The 19,006-nt window shown below is 43.2% G+C and overlaps 1 protein-coding gene and 1 long non-coding RNA gene across 9 annotated transcripts in view; both read right to left on the bottom strand.

Annotated features, from left to right (window-relative positions):
- odf2a (outer dense fiber of sperm tails 2a) overlaps window positions 1-19,006 on the bottom strand; it is a 63,996-nt gene that overhangs the window by 8,942 nt on the left and 36,048 nt on the right. For all 7 annotated transcript variants that reach the window (XM_083930252.1, XM_083930256.1, XM_083930257.1 and 4 more), the window contains 5 exons: window positions 11,380-11,489; window positions 8,491-8,626; window positions 8,139-8,249; window positions 6,726-6,989; window positions 6,069-6,169 (listed from right to left, as the gene is read on the bottom strand). In XM_083930252.1, the coding sequence (XP_083786378.1) occupies window positions 6,069-6,169; window positions 6,726-6,989; window positions 8,139-8,249; window positions 8,491-8,626; window positions 11,380-11,489 (722 nt within the window). The remainder of the gene's footprint in view (window positions 1-6,068; window positions 6,170-6,725; window positions 6,990-8,138; window positions 8,250-8,490; window positions 8,627-11,379; window positions 11,490-19,006) is intronic.
- On the bottom strand, window positions 15,060-16,154 carry LOC310959049. Of its 2 annotated transcripts, none has more exons than XR_014593558.1 (3): window positions 16,086-16,154; window positions 15,611-15,707; window positions 15,060-15,334 (listed from the first exon to the last, which is right to left on the bottom strand). It is a non-coding gene; the product is annotated as an uncharacterized lncRNA (long non-coding RNA). The 2 variants fall into 2 exon arrangements; XR_014593559.1 differs by having other exon boundaries at window positions 15,611-15,648; window positions 16,086-16,147.

The following is a 19,006-nucleotide window of genomic DNA, read 5'->3' on the forward strand; positions in this document are numbered from 1 at the left end:
GGATGTTTGGCACAGCTGCTCTACAGGCGCTTGAGTGAAGGATCTAGTCTAGGACAATCGCACCAGGTGACAGTCCTCTGGTCTTCGCAGAGGTATGCCAAGAGGCCCCCCGGCAGGGCTGGGGGCTCGGCATCTGCCCCTAGGGGCTACTATGGGCCTCAGCACTCTACCAGGAGGTCTGTCCTCAGCCATCAGGAGCCTGCGTGCTTTCCCTCCAGACAGCAACAGGCCACGGTGCATAACCGTCGCCCCCCAGGGCCCCTAAGGGCCGGGGGGCCAGGAATTGAAGTCTCCGGGCCGGCTGTCGGGCATTTCTCCCGGCTCTCCCTGCTGGGTAGCGCAAACTTTGGATCCCTGGGTGATTTCCACAGTTGCCCAGGGTTACAGCCTCCAGTTCCGATGCCGGCCCCATGTCTTTTGCCGGATCAAGAGGACCGTCATCCACGACCCGGCAAAATCACCTAGCCGTATTTCCGGAGTTGTGTGCTCTCCTGGCAAAGGGGAAATCGAGCCTGTGGACCCTCTGCTTCAGGCCCGGGGTCTTCGATTCAACTTACTTCCTGGTCACAAGGAAATGCAACAGACTCAACAAGTTTCTAAAAGTCTTGGTTGGTGGTTTCACATGTTACGCACAGCAGATGTCCTTCATGCTGTTGCCGAAGGAGACTGGTTCACCTCAGTCAACTTGAAGGCTTCGTATTTTCATGTTCCTATTGTGCCTCAACAGGAAGTTTCTGTGTTTTGCTTTCCAAGGCAGTCATTTTCAGTTCAGGGTACTCCTGTTCGGACTCTCCCCATGGGTATTCACCAGGTGCATCGAAGCAGCTCTTTCGCCTCTGAAGTCCCAGGGCTTGAAGATACCTCGATGACTGGTTAATTTGTGCACCAACCCGGCTTTAGGCTGCCGAGGACACAGCTTGCCTTCTCTCTCGTGTCTAAGCTAGGTCTGAGGATGCGCTGGGAGAAGAGCTCTTTGATCCCCTCACAGACAATAACCTTCATCGGTGTGGATCTGGACACCGTTACCACGCTTCCGACGCGTGGGCAATTTCCTACATCTTTCCTTTTTCCAAAGGGGGCAGGTTGCTGCCCTACAGCCAGTACCTTTGCCTCTCAGGCAAATTGGTGGCCGCCTCGACTGTTATTTCCTTGGGCTTGCTGTCACTACGCCCACTGCAGAGATGGATAAACAGCTTCAACTTGGACGCCAAGTGGCACAGACACAGGAGGCTCAGGGTGTATTGCCATGGAGGGACAAGTCATACTTGACAGGGTGTGCCCACAGGCTCTGCTCCATTTTGCCGCAAACTCGTCACGATGGACACCTGCCTCTCCGGAGGGGGCGCGGTGTGGCATGGCAGGACAGTACAGGGGCAATGGTCTCCTCAGAACTGCACGGAGCATGTCAATGTGCTAGAGCTACAGGCTTTGCACCTAGCACTCAAGCACTTTCTGCCATGTCGGAGGGACAAGCATATGCTTCTCCGGTCGGACAACACTGAGGCGGTTTTTCATATAAACCATCAAGGGGGCACCAGGTCCGCACGGTTACTGCAGGTGACCCAGGCTCTTCTAACATGGTCCGCCCCTAGCCTGACCAGCCCATGAGCGGCATATTTACCGGGAGATCGGAATCAGGTCGTGGACTTCCTCTCCCGTCGCAGGCCCCCACCAGGAGAGTGGCGGCTTCTTCCAGAGGTGGGGCACAACATTTGGGGTCTCTTCGGCAGAGCAGAGGTGGACCTCTTTGCCCCAGTCGAGTCTGCCCTCTGCCCACTCTGGTTCTCCTTAATGGAGACGACCAGCCATCTGGATCAGGAGGCTCTGGCCCATGAATGGCCGGACAGCCTTCTCTATGCTTTTCCACCGCTTACCCTGATATTCCAAACGCTTCTCAGGGTGCTTCCTCAGGGTCACAGGTTTCTCCTTGTGGCCCCATTCTGGCCTGCCAGGACCTGTTATTCCCTGCTCCACAAACTCTGTTGCGGGACACCCAGGCGCCTTCCAGAGAGGACATGCCTTTTGACGCAGCTGGGAGATCGGATTTAGCATCCGAACCCTTGCCGCCTTCAGCTGTTGGTTTGGCCCCTGCAGGGCCCAAGAGCGCCCCTAGAGCTCTTGCATGGGACCTGCCCCTGGTGTTGCACGACCTATGCTTGCCACCTTTTGAACCGTTGGCACAGGCAGGGCTGAGGTCGTTGTCTGCCTTTCTACAGGCCATCGCTTGGGGGAAGCTTTTAGGTGAGCTGCACGCCTTGTATGTGAGCAATTCATGCTTGAGGTGGAAGTCAGATGGCTCTGGCGTTACTTTGTGGCCACACACGGCTTTTCGTGGTGGTGGCATGTTTGCACCTCAACCAGCCTATCCGACTGGCATGATTTGAACCCCCATTAGGTAAGGGGGTGATAACCTTAGAGCCTATGTAGACACTACTGTAGAGATGAGGCTGTCCGATCAGCTCTTTATCTGTCACCATGGACCTAGGAAAGGTCGTGCTGTGACCAAGCAACGCCTGTCCCACTGGATTGTGGTGAGTTGAACGGTCTCTCTTTACCATCTGGGGTGAAATGCTACTCTACTAGGAGTGTTTCGACATCATGGTTTACCCTGAGAGGTGTGCCCTTGGAGGTCATATGTGCCGCGGCTTCATGGGCATCGCCAAGCATGTTTTCCAGATATTACAATGTGAATGTGGCTACCCCCTCATCCATTGGGCGTGGTTTTCTGACGGACTCCCTCCAACTCATCCGTATAGGTGGGTATCGGGGATTTCTCGTGACTCTGTTGGTATGAGTCATCCAGTGTTAAGCACTGCCTTTGGCGGTCAGTAAGGATGAAATAGAACGAAAGTTACGAATGTAATGTATCTATGAATCCTGGATGACCGCCAGAGAATCCAGGTCATTTAGTGTAGTATTTAGTGTTAAGCACTGCCTCTGGCAGTCATCCAGGATTCATAGAACCATAGTACCATTCGTAACTTTCGTTTTAGTCATTGGTCCTGAAGGCCAGAGAGAGAAACCAATGATACAGGATTTTAAACCCTCAAAATCTGTAAAAATTCTGGGTGTGATTTTTGACTGAGCTCTCTTTTATTGCACACATCAAATACATTACAAAGATAGGTTTTTACCATCTTAAGAATATAGCCAATATAGAGTCCACCTGTTTCTCACTCAGGCCAGCACGGAGGTGCTGATGCATGCTTTTATCTCTCGTCGTTTCGATTATTGTAATGCCCTCTCTGGTCTTCCCAAAAAGAACATGTACAACTTACAATTACTACAGAACTCGGCTGCACGCTGGCTGACAAGGACCAGAGGACAGGAGAACATTACACCAGTTTTAAAATTGCTGCATTGGCTTCCTGTGCGCTTCAGGATCGATTTTAAGGTTCTTTAACTAGTTTTTAAATGTCTTAATGGTCTCGGGCCTTCTTATTTATCGGCAATACATTTACCCTATTGACCCTCGCGGACCCTGAGGTCCTCCGGTGCTGGTCTTTTAACCATCCCACAAGTAAGAACCAAAACACATGAGAAGGCGGCATTCAGTTATTATGGCCCCCGATTGTGGAACAGCCTGTTGGAGAACCTCAGGGCCGCAGAGAATTTGATGTTTTTAAAAAAAGAGGCTCAAGAATCACCTTTTTAATCAGGCTTTTAACTGACCTGTTTAATTATTTCTAATTTTTTTACGCTTCTCATATTTTTAAAATTATTTTTAGCTTCTATAGTGGGAGGTTTGGGTTTTCATGGTGTTTCTTTGTTTTTCACGTTGTTTTTTGTTTTGCTTTTACTTTCTGTAAGGCACTTTGTGCTACTGTAAAAAGTATGAAAAGTGCCATATAAATAAATATATTGAAGTCAGTGGAAGCTGAGCGTCCGACTGTAAAGCGCTATGGCGCTGTGTGGATGAATGAGAAGGAAGTTGCTCTGTTTACCTGCAATAAGTAGCTGATTCTGAACAAAAGATGAAGTGACAGTTGTTGGTGGGAAGTTGGTTTCGACTTTGTTGGTGCTCTACTGGGTTAGAACGACAGTCATTGGAGTTACAGGAGGCCCTGTTGTGAACAGTTCTTAGAGGTTAGATTGTTGAATCTCCTGGGAAGGGGTGAAAGGGCAGCATTGTAAATTGGAGATAAGTGGTGTCTCAGGCCTCCTCCTCTGTTTAGTGATGGTTTCTCTACTTTTACATAGATGGCTTCTTTTACTCCTCTTTCAAACCATCTCTCCTCTCTGTCCAGGATGTGGACATTGTTGTCCTCAAAGGAGTGGGCTTTCTCCTTGAGATGTAAGTGGACAGCAGAGCCCAGGCCTGAGGAGTTAGCTCTCCTGTATTTGGCCATGGAGGAGATGACGACAGCCTTGCGGCCTCCTTCGTGAGTAGCTAGAAATGGTGCAAGACCAGCTTGCGAAACTAATGTCGCCAACCAGTCATCTCCCAGCTGGCAGACCGAGGTGAAAGTCTGCCATAAAAAAATATCCCGGAAATATGGCTACTCTGACGACCTGGCCATTATGATGAGACGACCGACATGGGAGCGGATGCAGGCCGGCCTAAACCAGGACATGGACACCGTGGCAGCCTACCTGCGTGAGTGGCGTTACAGCTCAGCATCGGCAAGACAGTTTCAGCAGCTTACCACCTGAACAACAGTGAAGCCAGACGGGAACTGGACATATTCGTTGACAAGTGCCTTGAGTTCCAGCAAGCCCCGCGGTACCTTGGCGTACGCCTGGATAGATCTCTATCACTCAAACAACACCTTGAAGAAGTGACGGCCAAAGTGTCATCAAGGGTCGCACTAATTCGACGTCTCGCTAGTACTAGCTGGGGTGCACTTGTTCTAAACTTATTTTTTTGTTGCAATAATAATTATGCTTTAGAGCTGCTGATTTTCTGACATCCTTTCAATATCCTGTACATGGCATTGTATATTATTAAACTTGTCCAGTGTCCTCTGAATGGCCAGCAGAGCAGCTGCAGCTGCTCACTGGGGAAAGAAACCGCAGAGTGACAGAACGGAGTCGCCAAACACAACGCTAGTCGTTTTTAACAATGCTTTGTTGTATGTACACATACATACATACACACACACACATATATATATATATATATATATATATATATATATATATATATATGTATGTATGTATTTATATATATATGTATATATATATATGTGTGTGTATATATGTGTATGTACACATACATACATACACACACACACATATATATGTATGTATGTATGTATGTATGTATGTATGTATGTATGTATGTATGTATGTACGTACGTACGTACGTACGTATGTATGTATGTATGTACGTACGTACGTATATATATATATATGTGTGTATATATATGTGTGTGTATAGATCTTTGCCGGGTAATCATGTGTATGTGTGTATGTGTGTGTCTATATATATATATATATATACACACACATACACATGGCCTAAAACGTTAGTGAATTTTCATCTACTTTAAGTTGAAAGGGTAGCAATATCAAGTTAACCTACATGGCTACTTGTTAAGAACAACCCAGGTCCTATCCTGGGGATAGAGCCTGTAATATTGTGATGTGTGATTTTGCTGTAGACACACTATAGCCTTCTTTTTGTAACCACTGGTAGGGTCTCGTTTCAGAGTTTCATAAGTGTTAGAGTCACTGAGTAGTGCAGAGATCTTTGCCTGGCAATCAGTTGTATTGAGAACAACTGTGCATCTACCCTTGTCTACTGGAAGGATTGTGATGTTGTGGGCTTTGCTCAGTGCTGTTCCTGCTTTTCTCTCCTCAATAGTGAGGTTGGATGGGGGAACCTTAGCTTGGGACAACGTTGCTGACACTTTTAACCTTAGCTGTTCAGCCTCAGTTCCAGTGAGGTTGTTTTTCTTTATAGCAGATTCTGTAGCTGTGATCAACTCCACCATGGGTACCTTTTTTGGTGTCATGGCAAAGTTCAAGCCCTTGGCTAAGACCTCCTTCTCTGGGTGGGTAAGATCTCTGTACGACAAATTCTTAACCCATCTGTTATGTGTTGTGTCGGAGAAGTGGTGACTGACCTTTCCAAACTCTCCACCCGCTGCTGAAGATGTCTGTTCTCCGCCAGCAGCAGCTTGTTCTTCTGTCTTAGAAGCTCCACTTGGCTGCCCTGCGTCTCTACCTAACACAACACAGGTCCTTTAGCTGTTACTAAAACTAATTGCATGTATGTGGTCTGACTATAAATTCTAGCAAGATTGATGTGGTACCTTTAAATCATTTTTAATGCAAGCTGAAATAATTGTATTAGCAAAAGTTAACCTCAACGATAAATATGTTTCAGATTTATAGAGGCTTCTATGACACACCAATGTTGTTTTCAGTTCTACTGCAATTCAAACCACATTTCCCATAAAATCCTATGTAGATGTTGATAAAAATGTAAAAGATATGTCTGCCATATATCTGCCAATAGCATAACCTCTGTTTGCTTACATCCTATTTAGTTCCACAAACCCATTTATTTTGAACCATAAGCACAGATTTTCAGCCAAATGTGATTAGGTGTTATGCTTTGGAAATGTAGTGTGGATGCCAGTGTTTGGATTTAACTCATCGGCTCCTCAAAATTAGTGTTCTAATATCTGATTCATATTCGAATAAGCACTTTGACTTGGAATTGAAATTGATCATTTTGTGATGCAAGCTTGAGTTTGGATGCATAGGACTGTGGTTACCTTCATTTGGAGATCAGTCAATGTTGTGCTGAGCTCCATGCTGCGCCTCTCCTGGCTGCGCTCCCTGTCCTGAGCCTCCTGCAGCTGGAGTTGTGAGTGTCGTAAGACTTTAGGAAGAGGCTCCAGCCCAGCCAGCTGTCCCAGGAGTTCTCTGCGCACCGCCTCTATTTCCTGCTCCAGTTCCCCGCGCACTGCCTGTGCATCCCGCTCTGCCAGAGTCAGCCGAGCTCGATACTCATCTGCTTCAGCCCGGGTTTTTCCAACCTGTGCAGTTTTGGAAAGAAAGAAATAGTGGCTTCAGACTTTTGATAAATATTAACAGTGTCCATTGGAATGAAATCTGCTGTGCAATCACAATCTCATACATCTAGCTCTCATTCCTAGTAGATCGATATATTATTTATTGTTCTTTATCAAGGAAATTTGTAAATGGTAAATGGTAAATGGACTTGTACTTATATAGCGCCTTTCTAGTCATCTGACTACTCAAGGCGCTTCACAGTGTCTGTCACATTCACCTATTCACACAGACATTCACACTGATGGCAGTGGACATCTACATACCATCTAATCTGATCTAACCATTCACACCACATTTACACACCCGTGCGCAGCACGGGGAGCAATTCAGGGTTCAGTGTCTTGCCCAAGGACACTTCGACATGTCGACCAGGGGGAGATGGGGATCGAACCACCAATCTCTCGAACAGAGGACGACCCACTCTTCCACCAAGCCACAGCCGCCAATATTTGTTGCCCCATCTGTACAAGGCCTCACATAAATTCATAGTCACGTAAATGCATTACACACCTCAACATAACAGACATCATATACATACACACACAATAGTTAAATGTGTTAAATCCCTTTTCGTGATTAATCCTGCCTGTGTGGGGGCTCCTTTCTCTTTGCCATGGTTTCCTCCGGTGATAGATAATGCCCCTGGTACCATTCTAATATGTCACCATATTTGCTTTGCAACGACACCCAATCTATGTTTTCCATCACAGTTACCTCCTTATACTCATGTGTTACATTCATTAACAATTCCCTCTCTTCAAAATAAATCTCTGCTCTTACTGGTCACTATTACTGTTCTTCCCCGGCAGGGTTTTTTGTATATTAAACTTATATACCATTGATTATTAACCATGGAGTAATGTTAATAGGGATGGAGATGAGTTTAAAAACGGATCTAAAACGTTTGTGTGGACGGAGATCATTTTGGTTTTGAAACACTGTTTTTGAATGAATACATAGTCATGTGAATGTAGCCTATGGCAAAGGGAACAAAACTCCTGCCATAGCGTGCCTGTTTCCAGACCACAGATTAGTATCTACATCCAGATGGAAGCAATGTGAAGCGTCGGGGTAGAAGGGGTTAAGCACCTACAGTATGCTTTACATTATACCTGGATCTTATAGCTGTCCAGCAGGCTTTCATATTGCTGGATTGAAGCTTTGACCTGCTGGAGCTCTGACTGAGACGAGGTCAGCTTGTCCTCCACTGCAGATGCTGTAGCCTGACAGGAACATATGATGTATCATTAGTTATCAAATAAACAGGACAGTCTATCCAACCTAATGTAATATTCAGTAAGTCAACAACCGTGTAGTCTATGGAATGAAAAATGGGGATAGAAAGGATATTATCCAAGACACAAATGCAAAATGGATATGAAGACATTTTGATCAGCGGGATGGTCATTCAATGAATGTGTTTCCACTGTAAACTGAGTTACAGCTTTATGTGGACTGACTCACCTTGAGGGACTGGTTCTCCAGTTTGCCAGCAGTGCTCTCTGATGTAAGTGCATGCAGGTGATCCAGCAGAGTTTCTCTGTCCGCTCGCCCTTTATCCCCCGTACTCTGCAGCTGCTCCGTCAGCTCTGCTATACGACTGCATCCCATAAAACAACAGCTGTCAGATTTAGGGGCTGAGCACCGACTGAGAGCCGGGCAAGCAAAGGCCCCATTGAAATTGCTCAAATTATTATTATTAGGAGAACCGACAACTTTGGGCCAGCGAAGGCCTTGTTGAAATTGCTGGAATATTTTAATTTTTAAAAAACGTATTGCCATTTTGGGGGCTTTATCATATTCCAAAACTCACCAAACTCACAAAAAGATTCATGCTCGGTGAAAATTTATTTCATTGTTTTCAGAAATGGCTGTGGAAAATTGTCTCACCCCTATCGCCAAACAAGAGGAAGTTGAACATACATTTTCTTTTCAATTTCTTTCACAAGACAAGAGTCCTGGCCTGAACACACCTACATGTCAACAGTGACTCACAGTATTAGCGCCCCCTAATGGCATCCTCCAAGATTGACCTAAATTTATGAAAACTGGTAGGCATATATAACACCTCCAGGTGTATAAAAAAAAAAGCCTCTTGGAGCATTATCGTAAACTCAACAGGAAGTCGGTCATCTTGGAGCATTATCGTAAACTCAACAGGAAGTCAGCCATCTTGGAGCATTATCGTAAACTTGCCATTTACGCACATTTGCACATGACGTACGCGTTTAACAAATTCCCTCTTAGGGATTTAACACAATCATCCTCAAAGTCGACCATTACAATCTACAGACGTCTTATCAAATGATACTCAAAACTTGAGTACTTCAGTGCAGGTGTCGGATTGGCTTGGCTTCAAAGTTAGGCCTTTTACCATAAACAGGAAGTAGCTGCAATTACATATGCCCAAAATTTCTCATGCATGACAAAAGGACAACATGCCTGAGATCAAACTGCAAGTCAGGTTAATGACAAAATTCATCCGATTTACATCAAATTTTCAATGTGTGTTCTACACTTGATGCAAAGGCAACACATAGTGTGTTTAGTACTCTCTAGCGCCACACAGGGAACACGGAAAATGTTGAAAAAGTTGTGATAGATTGCCTTTGGCCCCTCACCCTCAGTGCACCATCCTGTATTTGCGGAGAACGCAGTCCCTAATGTTTCTGTGTGTGTAGTTGCCGTGGATTCTTTGACATATGTTATGTTGTTGTTCAGGTTTGCATTTGTTGGTCTGTTTTTTCTCTCTTTCATTCTATAATTGTTGTAAATTGTTGTTGATAACTATTAGATCAGAATTATCTTGGCCATTCAAATAACGCAAAATCCATGAATGTTGCCCATTATTTAGTATGAATTCCTCTCGGCAACCCTAACCGTGCATTCACCCTAAAAGTGATGGAGGCGATGAAAGTGACAAGCTTCCATTCAAAATCAATGTAAATGACACGATGACATAAAGGCGCCGCGATTCAGGCGAAAAAGCTGTGATGACAACGCCTGCCATGGATGCGTCAGCGTTGAGATTGCAGTAAGCGTCACAACATTCGGGGGCTCACCAGGGGATCACCACAGCTGCCATTGAACTGCCGTTCTTGACAACATCAAGGAAACCAGACTGTTCCTATGGATATAATATTATGGATATAATTATGACCTGTGGATGGCACCAACGTGCCTTTAGGCATCTCGTCTGCAGGAAATCCAGAAGAAGAAAAAGAAAGCTGTCGCTGCAGAGTGAAGCCTATCCCCATGAGTGTATCCTGGTCTGATCTACTGGAGAGCCGCGGAGGCAGGTCAGCACCCTCTACAGCTACGGAGGTTAAATCACTGACGGCCTGATTTCACTGCAACACAATGGCTCTTTTGAGAGCCACACACTTCATCTGAGAGCTCATTTCTGTTCTTTTAAAAGCGTTCAGATCCCTGGTTATTACTAGCCTAACTTCCCATTTAGCACAACGGCAGAATAGAGCTGCAAGCAGCCTCGACGCTCCAAACGTGAGATTGGCGCGATTGTCCAAATATGACCCAGATATGATCAAGTGTCTATCACGTGCAGGGTGATCACAGCTTAAGTTGTTTGAAGTTAAAGAGTTTTAACTTTTCAAATGACATCGTGTGACGCTGTGCCGTGGCAGTAAATAAGCATTGAGATTGCAGTAAGCGTTCGTGATACATCCAGAGGATCACCAAAGCCGCCATTGTTGCAGTCCTAGGGCGACACCAGACTGTTCCTATGGATATAATATTATGGATATAAATATGAAGCCTGGATGGCAGCGATGTAAATTTAGGCATCTAGTCTGCAATACAAGCAGAGGGAGAGTTTTTATGATAAGAATACAAAAGTGTTCTTGCTCTGAGGTCTAATGATTCCTCTTTAGTAACACACACACATGAAAAAAGCAAGGAAGGTAAATAGAGGATAAATGCAAGGAACATGCTCCACTTCCATATTATATACTAATGAAGCTAAGTTAAAGTTCAATCAGGAAGACGGTCTTCATGAGTAATCTCTATCTATCTTCTTATTTTCTCTCTCTCTCTTGACTGAAATACTAAGGGGGAGGGTGTTCATTTGAAATGGTTCTGTGACATTGCAGCACTCATTTCATGTTGGAAAACCTCACAAAAAGCTAATGAAAAAGTTTTTATGAAGATTAAAACAATTCATCAATTATTTTAATTATTTTATTATTATAACGGTCACCACACCCTGCAGACCATTATTCATCCATCTTTCAGCTGTGAAGAGATCTTCCATGCAACCTAAAATTGGTGCCAAATCTCTAGTTCCTCAGTGTCTGATTATCATAACGACAGACAATTATAACAGAGCGGAGTTACCTGTTAAACAATGGCAGTTCAATCTGCAGTTTACTCTTGTCTTTCACTTCTTGAGCATGGCGACTCTGCCAGGTCTCAGCTGCTGACAGCGCATCGATCACCTGCTTCTCCTGTCCAAAAGAAACAAAAACTTTTTTGTAACAGTGTATTGTTTGTAACTTTTTTGCTCACCAGCCACTGTGTCTAGTGGTTTTCCAGAGTTACTAGCAATTCAGCATGTTCACTAACCACAATTGTGAGGGGAAAACACATTTTGTTTGATTAAAGTTAAATATGGTGTGCTACAATTCACTTGAACTAGATTTACATACATTTCAAATGAAAATGACCACAAATTAAGTCTACATAAATTGTATACCACAGTCATGAAATATTCAGCTCTGATACGTGTGCTTCTTTTGTATAAAAACCTGCAACCGATTAAGACACAGACATAAAGAGAGAAGTTTCTCATTGCATATGTGGTGCAGGGTAGTCGAAGATGAATTGAGGGTGGTTAAGAACGAGGAACCCGGGTGACAAGAAGCAGAGCTCAAAGAGTGTGTCATGCTGTGTCTGCTCTCTACTTCTTTTACAATTCTCTTGTCAAAATGCACCTGCTATGTAGCACGCTGAACGGTGCTCTGTGAGATATTTTACAGGATCTTGTGGTAATAGTTTTACAAGCCACTGCCGAACATTTTGTGGGTGGGCTGTTGCAAATGACAAGCTCTGGACGCCAGTGCATGTGTGTGTGGGATGGGAATTTAAATAAACATCAATGCCAAGAGGAACAAGTTAAATCATGTTTTCTTTAACACATGATGATGGTGTAAAATGGGATAATGTATACACAAATGATAATGTCAAACCTGCACATTAGTCTTTTGCGGCCTCATTTTACTCCGTATTTAAGTGTTTTCTCTTGGTCAGGAGCCACTCAAACATACTCAGTTCATTTAGAAATCCATCTCCTCTGAATATTGATAATTATAAGAAATATGGAAATAAGTACAATCATTTAATTATAAATGCAAAGAAAAATACTGAAAAGTTTGATGACGCTTCAAATGACATTAAAAAAAACACGGAAAGTTATTAATCAGCTCCTGAACAAGAAAAAGGCTTGAACTACTTTTCCATCACAGTTTATTGAAGGTCCTCGATTATTAGGCCACTGACTTATATATTTGCCAAATCTCTCGAAACTGGAATAATACCGAATGACCTTAAAATTGCTAAAGTTGCTCCTCTATTTAAATCTGGAGACTGTAGTTAATTTAATAACTATCACCCTATTTCTGTTTTTTCATGCTTCTCAAAAGATTTGGAGAAGTTGGTTTAAAGTAGAATGAGGAAAAATACTGTACGAACATCAGTATGGATTTAGGAAAAGTTATTCTACAGAAATGGCTGTGCTGAAACTGGTTGATAAAATTCATACTGCCTTTAATAATCATGAATATGCCGTAGGAATTTTCTACAATTTATCCAAAGCTTTTGATAATGTGAATCATGAAATCTTAATGCAAAAATTGTTACACAATGGTTCTACTGGAATAATGTATAAATGGTTTTATAATTCTATTCATAATTACCACCATTAATATAAATGGATGGAAATCTGACAGACATCATAACTTGTGGGATCCCAAAAGGGTCCATCATAGGGCTGCTCTTATTCCTTCTATATATTAATGACCTGGCTGCAGCTTTATGCCAATGATACCAATTTATTTATGTCATACTAATTTCTCTGTACTTAGCCAAAGATAACGCTGATTTAGAAATAATTTCTGAATAATTCCAATTAAACTATAAGCCTGTGAATGTTCTCATTTGTCCAGGTCATCGTTATATGAAGAGTGAAGAAGTTATATGAAGAAATTAAGAGTGTATCCTTACAAAGACGTTATTTGTTTGACAAATCAAAGGTGACAAACACACAGGAGCTAATACGCTTTCAGGAGTTTGTAGTATCTTGTATTTGCTCTACCTTTCAGCATGCACATTTTAAGTACCTTTTAAGCCTCCTTCTGTTAAAAGATTATTGTATTCCATCAGAAATCTCTTGGCCTGCTTTCTTAAAGAGATCTGATATTACAAAAAATAGAAATAGTTGCCATTACAGACACACACTTAAGTGTATCATCACACTTATATTGCTATTGTCTGGATATGTGCAGCCCAACCCAGGGCTTCCTCCTACCACATTGTGTTAACAGACACCCATTGACTTTTTAAACAGATCTGGTATTGATTTTATGCATATGAATGTGAGAAGCCTTTTGTCAAAATTGCATATGGTTAAAATATGGGCGAATTCAACGAATGTTGATGTTATAGTTGTATCAGAGACATGGTTGAGTAAATCTATTCCGGATAATCTTATTAATTTGGATGGATATAACATCTTTCGTACAGATCACCGGGCCATAGGTGGAGGAGTGGTGATTTATACAAAGAAAACATTTCATTCATCATTTTTATTTCAAACTCAGTCCCTCAACAATATGAATTGCTTGTGTTAAAGGTTGAATTTACTAAAGGTTGTGCTATGACAATAGTAGGATGTTACAGACCTCCATCAGCATCAAAAGATACATTGTCCTCATTATCAGAGTCTTTATCTAATGTTCAACATAATGAGCTAGTTTTCATGGGAGACCTAAACTGGGACTGGTTTTCCCCAGTCTCAGAACCTTTTAAATGTTGCAGCATACTTGACACAAATCATAGAATTGCCAACAAGACCTAATCTTAGACACCCTGAAAAATCATCACTCCTTGACTTGACTCATCTTCAAGGAATAGATGTATTTACTTAATTTGTAAAGCTAAATCTGACTTTGATACCAAGGAAATGTCTGATATAAATAATCCTTCTAAATTTTGGAAGGTTTTTAAGTCTAGAAAGCTCTTCCTGCTTTGCTACAGTGCGGACGCTTTTCTGCTTGCTCTCGCCTTTGCTTGCATTTTTTGCTACTATCTGCTACTATTTGCTTCTCCTCAATAAGAAACAAAGAGCAACAGCTCCTGGATACTTACAAAACCAGTGGGATTATATTTCTTTTAGATAACAGAGGCATTTTTCAATATTTTTACGACTTCCTCAACGCTAGGCAGGGAGGCCTACCATTCAAGATAAGCCTGAGCCTGTGCTACAGTGCTAAAGGTAATCACCAGGGCCCAGTATTTCAAACGTGATCTGACAGGATTATCCTGGTCGGATTGGATTAAATCTAGATCTGATCTGAAAACTGGGTATTTCAACACAGATCAGGAGAATCCTGATCCTGAAGATCAGGATTTCAGCTCTGGTAATCCAATCCTCCCCTGAATCCAGATAAAAGGCTGATTTGGGTATTTCAAAAGTTAAGTCAGATATCTGGATCAACTTGATACCAAAATTTCAGGATCATTTGAATCCCACCTCAGAGGTGGATTTGACTTGGATTGACAAACTCTCAGCGCATACTTCTCCTAGATATTGTTACTCAAGATGTTTGTTACACTTAAGTGTTAGTGTTGTACTTCTAACAAGTAATTTAAGTAATATCAAAAAATGTAAAGCATAGTAAAATTTTTGACCACACTGTAAAACTGCTGTAAATAAAATTACAATTATTTCTCAAATTCTAGTTCACCAAACATTGTAACTTGCATGTACCAAAACAGAGAAAGACAAAGGAATGCAGGGTCCAAACAAAGTTTTATTCCAACAAAAAATAATGTGACCACTACGGACCATGCTATTTCAAATGTCAAGCTGTTTCTCTAACAGCTTGATTGTTAATTCTGTCTCTTTTTGCTGAAGCAGCGTCAGCTTAATTTGCCGTTTGGCCAGTTCAGTCTGTTTGACTGCCCTTTCGGTCTCCATTTTGAGGAGCCTCTCATAGGCTTCCTCATCCCCGGCATGCCTCTTCCGTCGCCGTCGCTCTGGCGCTGGCTCTGGCTCTGGCTCTGGCCCCCGTGCCTGATGTGGTAGATAGATAAGTTTATTGGTCACATGCAAAGCTAAAACCAAGGTTTAAAAACAGTGTAGTGAAATGCAAAAAAAAACAAGCTCTCACCAATGTTGGAGAGGAATTAGGATGAAGAAATGTTTCTAATTGTGTCACTGACCAATACCATGAAAGTAATGCCATTACAAATTTAAGCAGTTTCAAGCACTTTATTCAAACTCCAATTACTTGAAAGTCTTAAATGTATCAATACAATTAAAGCATTTTCAAGGATTTCCAGCACTCACCCTGTTGTAGCTGAGTGGTCCATGGCTGTGAGTGGACTCTGAAGGTAGAAGGTGTATGAGTATCTTAATCCACAATCCCAAATTGTGTTTATGTAGCCTACACAAAAACATGATATCATCACCAGCATTAGGCTACTGTAGCATTCTGAACCTTCTGAACAAACCTTGTAGTTAATACTCAAACTGTGTTGCGTTGTGTTTTCTAAGCACTGAGCAGGTCTGTACACAATGCAGCCTGCTTATACTGTAAATCTGCCGTGACGCTAATGATAGCCGCTAATGATAGCCCGCTAGCTGCTTAACACACAAGTCAATGGAGCCGCGTTAGCTCCCGTTAGCACGGCCGCGTCTCAATTAGAGATCGCCACGGCCTGCTTTTAATAAGGTGACAATTCAAATAGTTGGCTTGCATGATGTGTTGGTTGCCGTTCGTATGGTATTAAAACCGCTACACAATAGACGACGGTTAACTTACACTTTTGACGTGAAAGTCGGCTCTCTGCTACTCCTTTCATGAAGTAGTCCACCATGTTTCAGATCCCGGAGGCGGAGACTTGAGATTGGGAAATCCGTATCCGGCCAGGTAGAGATCACAGTGATCCGATCTGCCTGTGTTTTGAAATACTCAGATAAAGTCAGCAGGATCACCGTGATCCATGACTGAGAAAAGGAGGATTTCATTATCCGGATTATTCTGATCCGGATTACAAATTTTGAAATACTGGGCCCAGAAGATGCCTCCCTTCTCTATGGAAGATTACCACAAACTACTACAGAAGATTTTGCTGCTGGAAACAAAAATTAATCGGTTAGAAGTATTTATAGAAGTGAATGGATATTGTGACAACAATACCACCCTAGCACTGACTGAAAACAGTGGACAGGGGCATGCCAGAACCCTGCAAACTAGCAACGATGAAGCTACGAGGAAACGGGAGGTCCCTGTACAGGGTAATAAATCTACCAGCGATAATCCTCCCTGGAACACACTTGGGGCAAAGCCAAAGAGAAGACCACCTCCCTGCGACAAGGGAGAACGGATAACCGGGAGGACCCAGCGCCCCGATATCTCTGATCTGACCGGTTGGCCTGCGCTACCATCTCTATCCAGGCATAGCGCTTCATCAACTCCCCTGCCACGGAGGACACAGCAGCGGACAGCTGAGAAGAGGAAAAGTACCAAGAAACTTCCCCAGCAAGCAAGTGTTCAACTAAAGAACAGGTTTGCTCCACTGCTGTCGGACAATGGATCCCCCTCTGATTGCCTGAATAACCCACCATCACCACGCAGAAGGGTAAGACCTGCTAACTTAAAACCACCGAGAAAGCTAACAAGTGGGCCTGAAAATCTGATTGTGGGTGACTTTTCTGTAAAAGATATGAAAAGCAATAATAACACCAAAGTACTCTGCTTTCCGAAGGATACGGTGTCTGACTTGGAAAAAAGAATCCTGGATATTGTGGCTGCACACCCAAATGTGAAAAATATCATTCTGCTTTTTCTGGGACCGCAGGCATCTTTTTAAGGCAGACGGACTTTGTCTAAATAAGCTGGGAGTAAAGCTTTTCATGACCAACATGTCTTACTTCCTGCGTCATCCATCTATCATCACTGCCAAGGACAACAGACAAGAGGAACCAACGGAAAAGACAGACACAACACAGCTTATCATGAACGTCGAAGGAGGACCGCCATTGCAAAAGGAGAGCGCTGACCATGAGAGACACCGGAGCAAAGAGGAGACGTGTCCATCCCCCTCTACCTCCCCTTTCATTTCAAATGGGCGTGAAGATCCCTCCCCCACACCCCCCAAGCCTAAATCCAGGTCTCCATCCTTCTCCCTTCCTCAAGTAAGCCTTTCTCCCCCCTTATCCCCTTTGGAGTTCCGGGAGCTACCCCCACCCACTCCCCGCCCTACTCCTATTTTTACTCCCCTTGACCGACCTCAGCGATCCCTCCCTCAGCGTCATCTCAGTGGCACCTCCCTCCCACCTCCTCCCCCCCTCCACGAAAGTGTGCTTCACAAACCCTCAGCCCTACTCCGCCCCTCTTACGTAAACCCCCTCTACTCCCTCAACGTCCACCTCCAGTAGTTCATTTCAGCTCTGACGCTGCCCACTCCTCCTCCCCCCCCTCATGGCCACCCCCGCCCCGCCCTGACAGCAGTCCTGAATATTATTGATACAAAACAGGGTTCAGCAGTAGACCACATTATCAGCTGGGCCCAAGGCTGCCTACGTCAAAGCTTGGCACCTTCTACATTCCTGTTGTGACTACCAAGAGAGAGAACATTGGGAAACGTAGACACCCTGCTAACCTAAACAATCTCATTCCTATCCTCTCCAAATCAAAGTCAACATCGAAGCCTGTCAATAACACCATCAGGATGGGTCTGCTCAATGTTAGGTCTCTGAATAACAAATCATTTTTAGTCAACGATTTTATTACTACTTCCAAACTTGATTTTATGTTTTTAACTGAAACATGGCTGGAGCAATATAACAGTGCAAGCATTCTGATCGAGACATCACCCCCCAACTATAACTTTATTGATGTATGTAGATCTGGGAAAAGGGGGGGAGGGGTTGCTGCTATATTTAAAAACATATTTCAGGGGAAAAAGATGTCACTTGGTGATTTTACATCATTCGGATACCTGTGTGCTGTGTTGAAATGCTCTCCCAAAATTCTTCTGTTAATTATTTACAGGCCACCTTAATACTCAGCAAATTTTTTCGATGATTTTACCGAATTATTGTCTAGTATCTCCACTGACTTTGACTGCCTAGTTATAACTGGTGACTTTAAATTTCATATTGACGATTCGAATGGCAAGGGTGCAAAGGAACTTTTTACTATTTTAGATACATTTGACCTGTCTCAACATGTGAAAGAGGCTACTCATTGTAAAGGACACACCCTGGACCTGATTATCACAAAAGGTCTCAATGTTTCTGATGTTCTTGTGACTGATCTTTCATTGTCTGATCACTTCTGTGTTTTCTTTAATATTTCTTTAATTCCGGAGACACAAACAGAATCAAAGAATGTCAAAAAGCGCTACATCAATGAACATGCTAATGTACTCTTTAAAAATGCCATCTCCTCGCTACCACCTCTAAACCCATGCCATGCTGATGATCTTGTAAACAACTTTAATTCCAAAATTGTGAATATCTTAGATGTCATTGCACCGGTTACAGTTAAAACGATTTCTGGTAAGCAAAAGGCACCCTGGAGAAAAGCTGCTGTTGTAACAGCCCAGAGAAGAGAGTGCAGGAAGGCTGAACGAATCTGGCGAAATACAAAACTTCATATTCACCATGACATCTATAAAGAGAGGCTTCATGCCTACAATTTAGTCTTAAAAAGTGCTAGAGAAACATTCTTCTCCA

The sequence above is a fragment of the Echiichthys vipera genome (genome assembly GCF_963691815.1).
Source record: "Echiichthys vipera genome assembly, chromosome: 16".
In the NCBI taxonomy this organism is placed as follows: domain Eukaryota; kingdom Metazoa; phylum Chordata; class Actinopteri; order Perciformes; family Trachinidae; genus Echiichthys; species Echiichthys vipera.